At 44.6% G+C, this 19,043-nt stretch overlaps 1 protein-coding gene across 1 annotated transcript in view; it reads left to right on the forward strand.

Annotated features, from left to right (window-relative positions):
* Positions 1-19,043, forward strand: part of LOC146789258 (tachykinin-like peptide) — a 170,524-nt gene that overhangs the window by 58,088 nt on the left and 93,393 nt on the right. The window contains exon 3 of the mRNA XM_085630030.1: positions 7,118-7,217. Within this exon, the coding sequence (XP_085486156.1) occupies positions 7,118-7,217 (100 nt within the window). The remainder of the gene's footprint in view (positions 1-7,117; positions 7,218-19,043) is intronic.

A 19,043-nucleotide genomic window follows, 5' to 3' on the forward strand; every position in this document is an offset into this window, starting at 1 on the left:
ACCCTCTGAAGTTTGGTAGGGTATAGGTACCAGTCCTGCAGCGTTTTGTAGTGAGCTTCCCTCAGAGCTACTGATTTGTTGTGTCTAGAGAGATCCAACCACAAGTGCTTCCATTCTTCCTCCGTGACATCCCGCCCCAGCACCCGCTCCCAGAAGGACATGTAGCGTGCTCATGGTGTATGTAAAGTGGACAGCAGCAGCGTGTAAAGGGAGGAGATGGCACCTTTCATAGAACCCGCCCTGTGAATCGCCAATGACTAGGGGTGGACTATCGTGAAAATGTTAAAAATCTCCGCAAACACGCGGAAATATCGCGAAGATGCAGAAGTTTTTTTCCCGCCCGTTCGCGGTATTTTCTGCGTGGTCGCGGCTCGCCAACTTACCCATGCGGTTGCTCGTGGGCGTGGCCATCTTGTTTTCACTTGTCTCGCGGTGCATGATCGCGAGAAGAAAGACAAGATCGCGCGATACATGACGTTACTGCGGGCGCGAACTGTCTCGAGACAGCGCAAATGGCTACCAACAATCCAACATCTCGTGGAGAACGCGACCGGATCGGGAAAACTTGTCGGCGAACGCGGGGATTCAGGTAAGGCGATCGCGCGCACGCGAGAATGTATTATTTTACAGCGCGAGCAAGAAACAAATGATCGCTAAGCTGCGGAATGCAGAAATTTTGACATTTTCGCGCTTTCCGCGGAACGTGAAAATGCCAAATTATCGCAATTTCCGCAAACGGAATGGAATTTTGGCCCAGGCCTACCAATGACTCCATCACTGTTAGTTCTCTTGTGGCGGCCTCTTTTATGTGTGGAAGCGTGACCCAGTGTTTGAGCTGTAGGTAATGGTAATGCTTACTGGTGGGGATCAAAAATTCCCATTGACAGCTCTCAAATGTCCGTATGTCGTAGTTGTGAAAAAGGTCCAAGGGTTTAAGGCAACCTCCCTCCCTCCAACAGTCGAAAGGCCCCTCTTGAAGTGCTGGGGGAAACACTGGATTAAAGTGAATAGGGGTGAATGGTGAAGGGAATGTAGTCCAACCCTCCCTCCTCGTTACCTGGTCTCAAATCGTCAGTGTCGTGGAGGTGGGGTGCTTAGGTAGGCATTTGCAGGCCGGTCCCTTCTGGGCTTCCAGAGAACATCCCATATGGAGCGCCCCAAGATGGAGCGGTCCATGTGGAGCCAGTGTTTATCGGACTCCCGTGCTGTCCATTCTGTCACCACACGCAGCTGGGCCGCTTGATAGTACAATGTGAGATCTGGAAGGGCCACCTCTACCTCCTTCCTAGGTTTCCTCAGCACAAAGGAAGGTAGGCGTGCCCTTTCATCCTGCCAAATGAAATTAATGACCAGGGAATGAAGACGCGGCCGGAGGTCATGCTCCAAGGTGATTTGCAGTGCCTGGAATAAGTAGAGTAGTTTGGGGAGGACTGTCATTTTGACTGCATTGATGTGCCCTAACCCTGAGATATAGAGAGGCTTCCATCATTTAAAGTCCTGTTGCAGCTGCGTTACTATGGGGGGATAGTTAGCCCGATATAGATCCCCAATTTTAGCTGTGAGACAGACACCCAGGTAGGGAAGAGAGTGCTTGGCCCATTGGAAGGGTGTTTGGGCCTTCAATTGTTAAGTATGGATGATTTACCTTGAATCCTGCTACTTGTTCAAAGCTCAACAGCTCCCTTTGCACTGCCTGAAGGGATGAGGCAGGCTCCATGAGAGTGAGGAGAATATTGTCTGTGAACAGGGACACTTTGTGCTCAAAGCCACTGAATTGAAATCCCCTTATCTCCTCATTGGCCCGAAAGCGTACAGCAAGAGGCTCTACACTGAGGGCAAACAGGAGGGGAGGAAGGGGCACCCCTGTCGCGTGCCCCTACTGAGAATGAAAGGGAGTGAAGGAGACCCGTTCATCATCACTCAAGAACTGGGGAGATGGTAATTGGCCTTAACCATGTGGAGGAAGGCCTCACCAAAGCCGAAGCTCTGCATGGCGAGGAATAGGAACGACCAGTCCACCCTGTCGAAGGCCTTTTCCTCATCAAGACTAACCAGCATAGCAGGCAATTTGAATTTTGAGGCTTTTTCAATAAGGTGTATGGTGCAACGGATGTTATCATGGGTCTGTCGCCCCTGTATAAAGCCTGACTGATCAGGGTGGACCATCAACCCCTCCATGCGCACCGCCAGGCTAATAGAGTAAAGTTTGGGATCGAGACTGAGAAGAGCTATAGGCCTGTATGAGGCACAATGTTGGGGGTCCTTCCCCAGCTTAGGTATCACAGAGATTACAGCCTCGACCATAGAGGTGGAAACACGCGCATCAGCAGCTATCGCCTGGAATAAGTCAGTGAGATTGGGTGTGAGCTCCTCTGCAAAGTTTTTGCAAAATTGGGCCGTTAGGCCATCAGGGCCAGGGGCATCGTGTAATTTAAGTCTCCCTATGGCCAGTCTAACCTCACCAGTGGAGATAGGGGTGTCGAGGGAATCTGTGGTTGCGGGGGAGATCCTACATTATCTAAGTACTGCTGCTGGAGGACGGTATCTGGATTGGTACCCCGGTAGAGCTCCCCATAAAAGTCGCCAAAAATGTTGGCCTTCTGATCGTCAGTATGGGTGAGCTGCCCCCGACGGTCCAGGATGCCCCCTATAAATTCCCGTTCCCTCTTCACTCGGAGACGCCGTGCTAAGTGACACCCTACCTTGTCCCCTTGAGCATAGGAGATCTGTCGTAGTTTTAAGAGCGTGTATTCCGCCCTATTGTTGTAAATCGAGTGGAGCTTGCCCGGACGGCGGTAAGCTGTCGCTGTATCTCTCGGGTTGGGGTCACTTTGTATGCCTGTTCAATTGCCTCCAGTTCGTGTAAGAGATCTACCCTTTCCTTTTGCCTCCGCTTGTTAAGGGTCACGTTGAGTTGGATACATTTACCCCTAGTAACCGCCTTAAAGGCGTCCCAATTGTTCTGCATGGAGGTAGCCTGAGGAGAGTTGTGTGAGAAGAATTCAAGTATAGAGGTCTGTAGTTCCTCACGAAGGACGGGATCGCATAGGATCGGGGTCGGGAAATACCATCGGGGCTTGCCCGTCCCGGGTCCCGGCCAATTTAGATTAATAGTGACCATGCTATGGTCCGAGATTGAAATCGGCAATATCGGTGCCGCCTGAAGAGAACCCACCAGGGCCTGACTAACAAATATGAAGTCAATCCTGGAGTATGGTTGATGCACATGTGAGTAGAATGTGTAGTCTTTAGGGGTGGGGTGCAACTCCCGCCAAGCATCACGCAGGCCCCATGAGGATATTTTGTGCTTGGTCCCTTTAGGAAAGGTGGATTTCGTCGTGTATGTGAGCTGTCCAGGCTCTCATGCCAGACTATGTTAAAGTTCCCCAGGAGAACTATCGGACCCTCCACAAACCCGGTGATCAACTCAAGAGTGTTAGTACAAAAGGTGGCCTGTCCCGAGTTGGGAGCATATATGGAAGCGAAGGTACATAATGTGCCCCTGAGCCGCCCCTTTACCACAACAACCCGGCCCTCCCTGTCTGTTTTAGTAGCCTCATGCTGGAATTTGGTGGAGCTATGGAAGAGTAGTGCCACCCTATTATGCTTTGTGTTAGAGGACGACTTGCATATGAGGAGGTATGATTTGTGGTGCAACCGAGTGTCCTCTGACTTTTTGAGATGAGTTTCTTGTAAGGCAACCACCTCGAACCTTCGATCAGTGAGGTATTTCCAGATTTTGGGGGAGTTCATCCCCTTAACATTCGAGGTTGCTATAGATACCATTGGTAAACTGCCCCACTCCCCCTTCCCATGTAAGTCAGGACCACTGCGGATCTGTGGCGAAACCTCTCCTGGCGAGATCCTCCCGAAGATGCAACGGCATCCACCCTTGCGCCCTCCGCCTGTCATACGCCATTGACTTGACCAAATAAAAAACAGACACCACCACCAGGGTATCCCCCCCTCCCACCCCCCACAAAATCCCCCAAAACAGTGAGCCGCTCGGCCAACGGGCCCGCAGCTCAGAACCTCCCAGAAAACTCATGGAAAATTCTGGGTGGTACGGACAAGGCCCGCACCCCCCGGCTGCCATGCATCAAAAAAGCATAGTAACAACCATAACCAGGAAAGAGAGGATAATAACAACCTCAGTGTCTTTAGAATATTGAGCCCTTGCTCCGGACCCCAGCTCGAATGACCCAGTCGAACACCGGGTTCCCGCTCTCGAAGTGGCATGTGCCTGAAAGAGCGTCTCTGGTCGAAGACTGTCAGGACTCAAGTCTGCGGCCGATGGGCAGGTCTATGAGATCAGTCTCTGGAGTTTCATTTAGACTTCAGGATTGTGTGCCGGGATCTGGAACCTTTCCACCATTGCTCCTGACTGCTGGAGGTGCCCTCCGAAGATTCCTCTTCTAATTGTGGCAGGCCCAGAATGCGGAGGCCGCCAGCTAGTTCCGTCACGTGGTGAGGTTTATTCTTGTATTCAAAGACCAAACCAAAGAGAAACGACCCACGATAACGAATGTTCTCATCTCGTAACTTTGTGGTGATGGGTCTCAGCAGCTGCCGACGAGCGAGAGTAGCCGGTGCCAGGTCCTGAAATATCGAGCATTTGAAGTCCTGGAAGGAAATGTTGGTCTTCTTCCTCTCCGCGTTCAAGGTGGCCTCCTTTGTTTTAAAAGCGTGTAACTTGACCAGGACGTCTCGTGGTTGTCTACTGTCACCCGATTGCATGGCCCCCACACGGTGAGCTCGGTCGATTTTAATTTTCAGTTGGTGGGGAGCCAGTATTTCTCCGAAGAGGCCTGTGACGAAAGCTTCCAAATCCGGTCCCTCCGTGCCCTCCTCCAGATTGCGAATGTGGACGTTCTCCCGCCGGGATCTGTTCTCCAGGTCCTCCGCCTTAAGTAGTGCTTGCTGGAGTTGTGCCCTTAATTCCCGTTGGGTGTCTTGTAAAATGGAGGTTCTGGTCTCCAGATCCTGCGTCCGCTCCTCCACCTCCAGTACCCTGGTGCCCACCGCATCCACATCTTGGTGGAGGGACACCATCTTCTCGGTGAGATCCGCCTTAAGCTGATCCATGGAGGACCGCAAGTCCTGTTTGATCTTAGTGCATAGATCAGCTTTAAAATCTCACAAAGTTGCCACCAACTCTTACTGAGTGAGCCCCATGTTCTGCTTTGGAGGGGAGCCCAAAAGTGGAGAGTCTTTATCAGTGGCCGAGAAGTAGAGGGAAACCTTGTTTGTGGTTTTCTTGGGCGGCATAGGAGCTGCGACCCTCACCGCAGGCGGGGTAGGGGTCCGGGCGGGATACGGCAAGCCAGGCACTCACGTCCTCCACCATCATCAGGCCCTGTTAGTGCTCGGGCAGACTGGACTGAGGCTGTTAAGAGACGGCCATGTTAAGGTCAGGCGTCTTCCGACTGACTAATGGTGGCCCCCAAGTTCGTGACCAGTCCCCTTCATTTAGGATAGTAGCTGTGTAGGCGCCACGTCTTACCGCCACCCGTTGGTCGCCATCATCCTGCAGCAGCCACTAGAAGACCGGTCCAGGGATTTCCAGCCAGCTTGCCGCCATCTTAGAGTCAGGCGAGGCCTCCGAATCTCAGCCATTCCTTCAGGCCTTCGGAAACTGATTCCAGGTCATAGGAGGTGAGGCGTCCACTAGCAGCACGATCCCCGCTCTCCCTCAGTGCCACTGGACTCAGGCACCGGCTGCTCCGACATCAGCCGCCCGTAGAACTCCAAGGCCTCACCTCCTCTCCCACGGTCAGCCACGAAAACCTCCAGGCGGCATCCACAGGGGAGCGGGAGCCAAAAGGCATCAGTGCCCATCCCCCCTCGGTGCTGGAACGGCTCAGTCCTGGTAGGGTCCTGGGCGCAGCCGAAACTGCATTATTGCACCGCCGATCCGGACACCGTGAGTTCCGCTACGCCATATCGTGCGTGGCCTTACTTCTCTGTCCCTTGCTTCTTAGCCAGCGCCCGACCAGGCGCTTGAATTTCAGGGCCAGTATTGATAACCCCATTAGTTAGGGGCACCGCTGTTCATCCTTCCTGGATGTTCTGCCCTCCTTCCGTGGCGATAACAGCCCAAGGCAGCCGTGGGGTTCTGGAGCTGAAGCGGTTCACGTCCGCTAAGCCATCTTACTTGGCCACACCCCGATCCCATGGTATTTTAGACATTCTCAGATGTACCAATGATGGTAAACCTGGGAATGCGCTAAAAAGATATACCTCCCCAGGTGAGGAGTAACTAGGAGAAATATTTGGATTTTTCCTAGTTTTTCCTTTTCTTTATGTGCTACATTCTGCAGCACACATATACCTAAATGAATTGTGTTTATGCAGGAATTCATATCTGTGGTTGTCCTTATTGAATTTTCATCATTTTAGTGTTTTTCTGATCAGTATATTATACTGTATTTTTCATGAAAATTGGAGTGGGATTTTTAATTGTGTTGTGTTTTTAAAGTTTTATCTGTTTTTGGCATTTCTGAATACATTACATATTTTCTCCAAGTTAAGCTTTTCTGCTGTGTGCCATGGCTAATGAGTTGAGCTAAGCTTTAAATTCCTGAAAACTTTCACAGTTTAAACAAGATAATTACTTTATTGCTTGTGGTAGACCCCAATCCACCCCAAATAATAAGCAGATGTTTCTCACATTCAACAACTGGAAGCAAGTCTACCCCTCTATCTGTTCTCCGGGAGTGCACTTCTGAACCAGATATGTTAGCTAAGTTTCCATCAATACTTAGTTGAAAACAGCTATCTCATTTCACCTTTAAGACTACTAACATTGATATAACTAACTAGTCCCAATGTCAGACCCTTTGTAATGGTTGGATCCCCAGGCCAGATTGGGAACCGAAAGTAAGGGAGGTTGTAATTACAGGTGGAAAACATTTTTTCTTGTACTGTTATTACACATTACAAATTTGTGCACAGCCTCTTTGCCCTCCACAAGTGATCATAGCAATTTCTTATTCTTTTTTAATAAAATGTGTCATCACTGTTATTCGAAAATACAACGCACAAAATGACATGATTTTTATAGGGCTAGCTCTGATTCTACTTCCTCAAATGAAATGTGTTGATTTTATTTTTTCAGTCTGAGTTACAGAGTCCATTACTTCAGAAACTTATTCAGCGAATGGCCAGAAAGCATAAACAAAATGAGCTCCGTGGACCGACGGGAAAGCGATACAATGGTAAGTGTTAATTTCATATGTTTTACTCAAAGAGTCGGCGTATTTATGCTTGTGGAGCAGTATAGATGAGATAAAATCCACTCACCTCATATCAGAATAAAAACTACTCCTCTATTAACCAGACATAGCCTCCTCTGTTCAGGTACTCTAATCAAGGCAGGTTATGTCAAATTGCTAGTACAGATGGCAGACATCAGCACTACAGCTCCAACTACTCCATTTTATGAAATGTCCAAAAATGTTTATGCATGTGAAGCTACAATAAGAGCAGGGGTATCACTATCTCACTATCTTGCATAGGGCGTGTCCCCCCAGTATCGGGTATGAAATATCTTGCTACCTTAAGATTATACCTACAATATGAAGAACAAAAAAAGTTTGACAGCTAAGTGTAAACAACATATATATATATATTACCTACTGGCAGTCGCCAGTAGGTAGTTATAGTTAGGACCTATTGTCTATAGGAAATCCGCAACAGTCTATTTGGAATAACGTTGGCGCCGATTGACGAATCTTCGCAAAATTTTCCAAACTTTTGACCAGCTCCGGTCCGCTCCTATCCTGGAAATTTCACGGTGATTCGTCAAGCGGGGGCCAAGAAAAAAGGGGGGTTCCAAAACACATTTTCCCCATGCATTTTCCCATAGAACCTGTTGACGCAGCTACAGCCCGAACTGCTGAACGGAATGACACCAAATTTGGCAAAGAGGTAGTCCTCAGTTCAGACTCGTGCCTTTTGCTTAAATGGTGTAAATCCGTTCAGTAGTTCCGGAGAAAATTAGAGTTAAAAAGATAGATATATCTGGGCGGAGCCTAACCACACATCCCATCGTGAGATCTGATTGGCTGTCAGTACTTCATCCAAGAAGTGTTGGCAGCCATCTTGGGACCAATATACATGATAGCACCTAATCAAACAGCATTGCAGTTAATAGAAGGTTTTAAGACTTTCGTTACATTATAAATCATTTGTTGATGGTACCATACTCATTTTAGGAATTGTGGTGTGTTCTAAGGTGATTTTACCATGTGAAAAAGCCTTTTGCTGTGATATCATGAATCATGTTTGAGAGAAAACTATTTTCTCATGCTTTTCCCACAGAGGTTTGGAAGGTGATCTATAAGCTAAACTGAGCGCATATTTTCTGTAAAGTCACATTCTCTTTCTCAGTCATGTGAGAAAGAAGTCTGACATTCTCAGTAAAACATGTACATCGAACAAGGGCAGAGACTGTCAGTTGATTCCTTTGTGTTCTGCTGCAGCTTCCCAGAGTGTTCTAAAGAACAACTAGAGCGCTAACAGTCCTACTTATGACAAACGTATTGCACACCTGAAGCCATCTTGATTGGAATAAAGTGGTAACTCTTAAAACATTTAATTTAAGAAGGAACAAAATGAGGGGGTTCGTTTTTCCATAGAAAGTATGATTAGTGCTGCAGAAAGAAAAATTAAGGCACATTTTGAGTGACTTCTCAAATCCTCTTCTATTTCATTAAAAAATTCTGACATGCAGACTGAAACATGCACTTTCAATACCAGCAGCAGACTTCCCTGGTGAGCAGTAGCTTTACTACAGTGATCTAATAAGCAACTAGAGTGCTAACATTCTGAATTTGTGGCAAATGTGTGACACATCTGAATGCCTTCTTGATGGAATCAAAGTAAAAAACTGAAAGTATTTCCTAATGAGGAGACTGTACTAAATGAGGAAATTAGGAAACTTCATAACAAATAAGTCTCCCAAAATGGCCACCAGAGACAAAAGAGCCCAAATGTAGCCCAAATACCACCCAGATGCAGCCCAAGTATAGCCCAATGACAGAATGTCCCAGAGTGTTCTAACGAACAATTAGAGCGCTAACAGTCTTACTTATGACAAAACTATGGCACACTTGAAGCCATCTTAATTGGAATAAAGTGGTAACACTTAAAACATTTAATTTACAAAGGAACAAAATGAGGGGGTTCATTTTGCCATAGAAATTATGATTAGTGCTGCAGAAAGAAAAATTAGGGCACATTTTGACTTCTCAAATCCTCTTATATTTCATTAAAAATTCTGACATGCAGACTAAAACATGCACTTTCAATACAAGCAGCAGACTTTCCTGGTGAGCAGTAGCTTTACTACAGTAATCTAATGAGCAACTAGAGTGCTAACATTCAGAATTTATGGCAAATGTGTTACACATCTGAATGCCTTCTGGATGGAACCAAAATAAAAAACTGAAAGTATTTCCTACTGAGGAGACTGCAGTAAATGAGGAAATTAGGAAACTTCATAACAAATAAATCTCCCAAGATGGCCACCAGAGACAAAAGAGCCCAAATGTAGCCCAAATATCACCCAGATGCATCCCAAGTATAGCCCAATGGAAGAATGTCCCAGAGTGTTCTTAAGAACAACTAGAGCGCTTACTGTCTTACTTATGACAAAAGTATGGCACACCTGAAGCCATTTTGATTGGAATAAACTGGTAACACTTAAAACATTTAACTTAAAAAGGAACACAATGAGGGGGTTCATTTTGCCATAGAAATTATGATTAGTGCTGAAGAAAGAAAAATGAGGGCACATTTTAAGTGACTTCTCAAATTCTCTTCTATTTCATTAAAAAATTCTGTTTATGCAGACTGAAACATGCACTTTTAATACCAGCAGCAGACTTCTGTGGTGAGCAGTAGCTTTACTACAGCGATCTAATGAGCAACTAGAGTGCTAACATTCAGAATTTATGGCAAATGTGTGACATATCTGAATACCTTCTTGATGGAATCAAAGTAAAAAACTGAAAGCATTTCCTAATGAGGAGACTGCAGTAAATAAGGGAATTAGGAAACTTCATAACAAATAAATCTCCCAAGATGGCCACCAGAGACAAAAGAGCCCAAATGCAGCACAAATATCACCCAGATGTAGCCCACATGTAGCCCAATGACTGAAGTGTGCAAAACACTTATTTTTTGTGTATTTGCAGTTTTATATATTGCAGACTTGTCAGGTATTGGAGTGCTTTACATGAGCATTGGTTACATCACACAAGATCAAATACATTTTGGTTGTAGACATGGGGAGATTAATTGATTTGACCAGAATCACAGAATGTTGAGCTGAAGCAGAAACTCCAACCTGGTTCCCCAGTTGCAAAGTCTGCAGCTCTGGAAGTAACACCACATCCTCTCCCCTAGGTGCAACATTTAATCAAGTGGTCAAATGGATAAAAAAACATAAAGATTACAAATAATTTAAAAGTTCTTTGTCGCTATTTGAAAACTCAGAAAATATGTCCTCATTTTAGTTTTTTAGAGCACTAACCATAATTTTGATGCAAATAAGACCCTCTCATATATGTAATTTCTAAAGGAAATGCTCTAGGTATTACAATTTTGATTACATCAAGATGACGTCAGGCGTTACACACTTTTGTAATAAATATAGAATGTTAGCAATCTAGTTGTTCATTGGGATAATGTTGAGAGGCAGAGGCCAGGGGCACGGAATCTGAAAGATGAAGGCAGGTAGGAGAGTGCAGAGGCAACTATTTGACCACACTGGGCAGGCAGGAAGGGCAGTGGCAGCACAAAAGACTATGGAGGGCAGCTAAAGGGGGGCAGGGGCAACAAACCAACAATACAGGACGGGCAAGAGAGGCTGTGGCAACATAATAGACCATTGTGGGCAGAAGGAAGAGGCAGTGGTAGTACAACCATACATGCCAACAGACCCGTTTCAGCCAGGAAACGTCCAATGTTTTTAAGCTCAAATGGGCTTTATTTAATATGTCTCCTGTCTACAATCTCCTCTTTTTCAATGTAACTCAAAGGGGAAAATCAGTACCCCAGTTTTTTTTCAAAATTTCCCTCTTACCAAGTTCAAAATGTTCGCAACTATGGTACATTGGATCATGGTAGGCAGGAGGAATTGGGGTAGGGACATGGACTCGGATAACAGGGGACAGGAGGGACATGGAGAGGTGCACCAAACTGACCCTACAGGGCAGGCATCAGGGTTTGTAGCAGCACAATACACCACACAGGGCATGCGGGACGGGAGTGCAACACAACAATCCATAGAAAGTAATAGGGAGGGGACAGGACCATGCACATGGACAACAGAGAACAGAGGGGAAAGAGGCAATGGTAGCTAGCTGACCATAATGGACAGACAGGAGAGAAAGCTGCAGCATAACAGACCATAAAGGGCAGGAGGGACGGATCAGGGGCATTACAATGGAACAGACAAGCCAGGAGGGAGGGAATAGGGGTCTGCACATGGAAACAGAGGGCTGGGGGCAAGGGGAGCAGCAAGATGACCATGGAGGTCAGGCAGGATGGGCACTAGAAACAAGACACACCATGGAGAGCAACAATGAGACTATGATGGCATACACACAGACCATGGAGGGAAGGTGGGAGGGGGTCAGGGGCAGCTAGCTGACCACACAGGGAACGTGGGAGGGGCCATGGCAGCACAGAAGTCCATGCATGGCAAGTGGGAGGGTTAGTGGCAGCACAATGGCTATGATGGGCAAGAAGGAGGGTGCAGGGGCATGCACAAAGGACCATGGAGGATAGAAGGGAGGGTCAGGACCTGGGCACAGATAAGAGAGTTCAGGGGAAGGGGCCTCACAACAGACCACTTGGGGCAGGCAGGAGGAGCAGTTGCAGCACAACAGACCAGGGAGGGCTGAAGGGTGTGGCAGTAAAATGGACCATGGAGGACAAGAGGAAGGGGATAGGGGCATGGCAGGTGGACAGGCAGGGTGGAGGTGGCAGGGACAGGTTACAGTCATCTGAAAATGCTAGGCAGGTGGGAGGGGAGTGGCAGCTCAACAGAACACTCAGAGTAGATAGGAGTGGCAGGTCCATGGAACATGGCGGCAAAAAGGATGGAGCAGGGGCATGCACAAAGACATCGGAGGGCAGGGGGAAGGAGAATAGGGGCAGCAAGCTAAGCACAGAGGCTAAGCAGGAGGTCAATGATGGGCCATAGAATTGGGCAATGGTGGGCAGGAGGAGTGGACTGGTACATCATGCTAAATGGAGGGCAGTGGCAGTGTTGCAGCGTGGAACATCAAATTTCCCTTTCGTCACAGACCAAAATCCTCAACAGCAAATTCACTCATATACATTCATAGGTGGGGCCCATAACACCAATACTTACACTCCGTTGATCTGCTTTCCTAGGGAAATAAGCTTAATCTTAATTCTCTTCTTCAAATAATCGACACAACACATTTGTCAATTAATCAAATATTCTTTATCTAAGAAATATTGCAAGAATCGTTAGAAATCATCATCAGCATTTCAGAGCATCATATTTACCTATTCTGGCTAAAAGTCGTCCTCTAAGTCAGTCAGGTCAGGGAAAAATCTTTATTCAGCAAAGTTAGGCCGCAATTCCGTCTCTCAAAGATTCAGGATAACAGCTGTCCAGCAGTGTCACCGTCCTCTCCGTCAGCATAATGTCAGGAAATCGAGTTCATCAAAGAAGAGCATTAGCCTTAGCAATTTGTTCAATTCCCTACCTACTTTTATAATGAAAATAATGTGAAAAAGTATCTAGATCGGGGTTTAGAAAGTCCTGATTGGTCGACTTGGGATCGCGGGGTAAAGTTCTCAGGGTGTCCGTGTGATGAACTTATCACACTTGCTGGTTCCGGTTTTTAAATCGTTCATAGTTTTTGCTGCTGGCTACGTTCCCGGAGAGATCTTAAAGAGTACATGTTCTCCTGGGGTCAGGCCCAGGCCACTGCTGCTGGTGGTGACGCCTGCGCACTTCACCCAGAACCTCGTGTTGTCAGGGTAGTCACGTTCAAAATCTCGTTCAGCCATCTTGTCTAGGCTGAAATGGTCAACTTAAGCAAAAGAAACACAAAAACGTAATTAAACAGAAATGGCTAATCAAATGTTATCCCTTTGCTAATACCCATATGTGTGTGTATTTATCTAGCAGCAAGCAACTCTCAGAGCGGTTTATACTCACTTAATAAAGCACAAATCGCAAATACATCACCAAAGCAACATATACCATGCAATATTCTACTTTCCTACTATTAGTATGCGTACACAAGTTAATTTTTACAATTAATATAGCCATGCAAAGTGCAATTCCCACGTATAATTCTTTTGTTAGTATGATTGATAAGTATTTCACTGCAAACCGATTAATAAGATTATTATTAGTTAATTATTCAGATTAATATAAACATGCAGAAGGGGGGGATATACAAAATGTTGTACTACCCGCTCCAGCAATCCCCCCTTTGGTGATTATATCACCACACTAACCAAAAATGTTGTATCCCTTTATGGAATTTTTACATTGATTTCTTGTTCCATTCATATTTCAGTTTCCCCTATTTCTTCTCTTTTTCCTGTTTTATACATGCTATCCTTGATCTCTTCTAGTTCTATTTCTTCAAATTCTCTTTCTTGTTTCTTATCCCTTCTCCTTAAGTTTTCTCTTTTTATTCTTTTCTGATTTTTATTCTTTCTACAACTAATACAACCTAGTCTAATTATTAATACTAAGGAAATCACACATGTTAATGGAAATAATATCTTACCTATAAATGCACTACCTAATTTTACTACAAAGTCTTTAATAGCTGATATTTTCTTACCAATATTCTCCCAAACACCTTTAACCTCCAGTGGTACAATTTCGTCATGCAATTCTGTAATATTCTTAATATAAATGTTCAAATCTCTACTTTCGTCAGGAATGTAAGTACAACAATGGTGAACTTTCAGCATTCCACAGACTCCACCCTCTTTTGCTAATAAAATATCAAGGGCAAGTCGATTTTGCATTACCATAGCACGCATGGCATCCATTTCAGTATTCACCAATAAGAATCCTCCAGCGGTGCTTGTTGACAAGCGATCCACTACTGTTGAAATTTTTGTAATTTGTTTGCATTCAGAGATATTCCCACTGCGGGTATCAGTGCCCCAAAAATGTCACCCACAATTTCAGTCCAAGATTCTCTCTTACTACGTGCTAAATAACTACCTAAGCTATGTACACCATCTTCTCCTCTATCCATATGAAAATTTTGGGGAAAAACCAGGCCAACATAACATGTGCCATACCAATGGTCTGGCAAACGATAATATTCCCTGTTCCCACAAATGAAATACAGTCCTGGAAAGACTGGATCTCTTCCACCTTTAAATCCCCATCCTCCCATGATTCGGTATGTATCATGGCACTCACTATTTCCTAGAAAATAATTGTCATACGCCGTCTGATTCCTTCTTATACACAATTTCCCTTTCTGGGGCCAATCTAAAACCATAGTTGGACACGTTTCTCCTTTCAAGTGTTTCTCCATTTCTACATCCCAGACTGTTTTCTCCACTTCCCCTTCTGAAACCTTTCTTTGCATTTTCAATCTTCTTTCTTCAACCATATCTAAAAATGTCTTCTCTTCTTCTCTTCTCTTTAAACTGCAAGTCAAGTTATTTCTAAATATATATTCTAATGTTAGTTCTTTAGTCACTAAGAAAAATTCACCTAATACCTTTGCAGGTTTTACCTTGTTTAGGGGCATATCAACAAGGGCTTTATCTCTGCTTTTTTGGCTTTAAAAGCCAAAAAAGGAGAGATAAAACTAGCGCCCTATCAACAACAGGGTGCTAACATGCAAATTTGCATGTTAGCACCCTTTTACTCTACGCTTCCCTTTGCATCTCTAATGAGATGCAAAGGGGGCGTTCCAGAGTAAAATAATAGGAGAAATGTCGCTAAGCGACATTTCTCCTATTATCAAGAGTGTCGCTAACCCTGTTAGAGACAAAAAAAGCAGCGCTAACCGCGGTTAACGCTGCTTTTTTACATCTGGTATTTTTCTGACTTAGCCATGATATCCTATGGAAGGAGGATATCATGGCTAAGTTTGCCTGTCCCTATCAACAAGGTAACGTGAGATTATCGCTGGGTTTCCAGCGATAATCTCACGTTAGTCTGTTAGCGTGAGAATTTTTATCGCTATTGAGATAAGCGTTGCTAATAGCACGCTATCTCAGCGATAAAAATTCACGCTAGCCGGCGATAATTATCCTAGCGCTAAGTGCGCTTAGAGATAATTATCGCCGGTTGTTGTTGATATGCCCCCTAGTTTGTTAATTGCTGGTACTTGTGAAAATATAGTATCTACATCTGAAAAATAATACTCTAATTTACCTGTTTGATAAAATGAACTAGCTATCACACTACATGTTATTCCATATGTTACTGGAAGGTGATGATAAGTCACTCCTTCAGATACAGATGCAGGTAATTGCATACAAACGTAGCAATCCCTTACGTCCATTGTTTTCACATATTCATACAACAACACATTGTTAGACAAATCTGTTATTGACCTATCTTTATGTAAATAGTTTTTATCTATTCTAGTTGGAACTACCTTTTGAACTTTCCCTATATTAGTTAAATTATCACTATGTCCTTCTAATGTATCTACAGTGACTTTAAATGAAATTAGTAGAGCGAGAATACTCCAAAGAAGCATTAATAATCCTGTACAACAACAACACATTTTGCACCATCTTCTAAGGAAGGTACATCTACTTTTGCTACTTTCTATGTTTGCCATCTTTTCTAAAATGAGCCGTGTCTTTTGACTTAGCCTCTTCTACTACACAACTAGTTTCTAACCCAAGGCTTCTAAGCACCTACGTGGTTCTACCAGTTTTTGTCTTTCAGTGTTTTATTGTCTTTTCATCAGTAATTTCTTGTCTCATTCAGTTTGGCATCTCATCATCTTTCACCTTCCCTTCGTTTTCAACACACACAGGTTGTCCTGAACATCCGCTTCTTCTCCAATATCGGACAAGGTAACTCTCAGGATTTCCGATTCTTCGTCTTCCTCAACCGCTTTCGGTACAACCACCCCTGGATCTCCTTGGCTATACGCCTCTTCTTTCACTTCAGGCAGGGCCACATATGTCCATTCCGGTGATTTATACTTCTGGTTAGGTTTCCTTGTTCTTTTGCTTTCTATGACTACTGTTTGTTCTTCTCCTTTCGATTTCTCCTCACTCGTCACTTCATTCACCTGTTCAGCTCTTGGCGAATTTACACGTGTCAGTCGATATCTCAGTCTCTTTATTTTGTTTGGCCACACCTCGTCTTTTGTCGCTCTTTTCAATTTACTCTCGTTATCATTCTTTTCAGTTCTCCAAGCTCTCTCTCAGAACTCGGTCTTCTGGTATTTCATCTTTGCTTTCCTCAGACTCTGTTTCAACTTGCTTTTCACCTTCAACGATTTATTTTTCCATCACTTCTTTTGTTTTCCATACTTCTGTCCCTCCTCGAATCTCCGACACCCAATCTTCCTGCTGACTACTTTTCCCTGCTTCTAACTGGATGTTGGAGTTCCCTACACCTCCTCAGGGGTCTTCCGCAATAATCTTTCCCTCTCTCTCTGTATCTGTCACCTGTTTATCTAAAGGTGTTATTTCAGGTGGAATTTCTCTCAATCTTTCATCTGGCACTTCCTTCTCATGAATTTTTTTTATTGTCTCTCCACTGTCCTTTTCTTTGTTCTTCCCTTCTTCTTTCTTGGAAGAGTGTGCTCTTTGTTCTGTCTCTGAGTCTGAACTGGCATCAGAAATCTGTAACCTTCTCCTCAGGGAATTACTTCTGGGGACCAAAGTTAAACTTGGCTCTGTCTCCACCCTTTCAGGGTTTTCCCTTTCTTTGTATTTTGGCTCTCCATCATCCGACTCAGTACTGGATTCTGATTCATCAAAGTACTCCTTTTCTTTACAGTCAACTGGATTTGGAATTCTCAAAGTATGACTTGCATGGAACCAGTTCTTCAATCCAGCACACTTCACAGCTGTTGTTGTGGTCAAGATGACTTGCCTTGGTTTTCCCCACCTGGGAACCAAACAGTTTCTTCTTCTGTTTACTTTTATCCTTACCCAGTCCCCTGGGCTTAGATCATGGGCTGGCTTCTTTTCAATAGTGGTGGCATCCGCTCCAACCTGACGAAACACAGAATGAACTGCGTCAGCCCGGCTTTTACAGTATTCCAACACCATGTCATCAGTTATTGTCATCAGCTTGTTGACTGGTATAAACACATGTCGCATGGCACGTCCTATGAGGATCTCATGCGGACTCAAACCAGTAGTTCTGTCTGGAATTGATCTAATAGTCATGAGTACTAGAGACAAAACATCGGGCCATTTCATACCTGTGGCTAAACACACTTTCCCTACTCTGTTTTTGATATTATCATTCATTTGTTCTACTACACCAGAAGCCTCTGGTCGGTAGGCACAATGCAGTTTTTGTCGTACATTCAATGCTTCACAAATCAGTTTTATAATCTCATTATGAAAATGTTCTCCTCTGTCTGATTCAATTGTTACTGGGAACCCAAATCTAGGTATAAATTCCCTCAACAGTAATTTCGCCACTGTCATTCCATCATTTCTTCTTGTTGGGAACACCTCTACCCACCTTGAGAATAGGCATACCATCACCAAAACATACCTCAACCTGTTACAAGGAGGCATCTCAATGAAATCCACTTGCATTCTGGTAAAAGGCCCTCCCTCTCGATCTATTGTTCCTAGACTCACTACTGCCTTTCTTCCTGGATTGTATTGCTGACAAATTAGACATCTTTGACAAATACTTTCTGCTACAAGCCTGAACTTGGCATTATACCAAGTTTGCTTAAAAGACCTAATCATTGCGTCTCTCCCTATATGTCCCTGTCCATGATACATCCGTGCCATGGCAGACATCATGCTATCAGGCATAACTGGTCTTCCATCTCGATAGACCCACACATGATCTTTTTCTCTTGGTGTACATCCTGCTTTAACCCACTGTTTTACTTCTTCCTCTCCTGCTTCTTCCTGCAAGTGTCTTACCTCTTCCCATGTTCCCACCGTGTTAGTAAACATTGGGAAACAAGAAATCAATTCCCTTTCCTTTGCCCGATTGATTGAATTCTGATTTCGTGCACAATATTGTGCCATATCATTAGCAAATTTGTTTCCAGTGGCAATGTAATCGCCCCTGTGACTATGAGCAGCACATTTTACCACAGCCAATTGCCTAGGCAGCTGTATTGCCTCAAGCAACTTTCCAACCACTTCAGCATTCTTAATGGGAGTTCCACTTGAGGTTAGGAAACCTCTTTGCAGCCAAATTTGGCCAAAATCATGGACCACCCCATAGCCATACTGGCTATCAGTTATCACAGTCACTCTCACACTTTTCCCAATCTTACATGCTCTGTTCAGGGCAACAAGTTCAGCTACTTGGGCCGACCTTACTCCTTTCAAATAGGATGCTTCCATCACTGCTGCAACTGTACATACCGCATATGCTGCACCCAGAACTCCATCCTCTGTTCTCAAACAAGATCCATCAACAAACATGACATAATCACTTTCTGGCAAAGGTTCATCTTTTATGTCAGGTCTTGGTTTTGTACAGAAATCAAGTACATCCAAACAATCATGATCTGCTTCATCTCTTACCTCCACATGCTCTACATCAGGCAACAATGTTGAAGGATTCACATTCACACATCTCACAAGACTCCCATTTGTTGCACCCAAAATGACCTTTTCATACTTAGTCAGTCAGCTGTGCGTCATATAATGAGTACGACTCCTTGTTAAAAGAATCGCCACATCATGAGGTACAAACACTTTCACAGGATATCCCATCACAATTCCCTCACTCTGTTCCAAACTTCAACATGTAGCAGCTACTGCTTTCAAACACCCAGGAAGGGCTACAGCTACTGGGTCCAACATGGATGAAAAATAGTTTTCCATGC

The sequence above is a fragment of the Triturus cristatus genome, chromosome 10 (assembly GCF_964204655.1).
Source record: "Triturus cristatus chromosome 10, aTriCri1.1, whole genome shotgun sequence".
NCBI classification, from domain to species: Eukaryota; Metazoa; Chordata; class Amphibia; order Caudata; family Salamandridae; genus Triturus; species Triturus cristatus.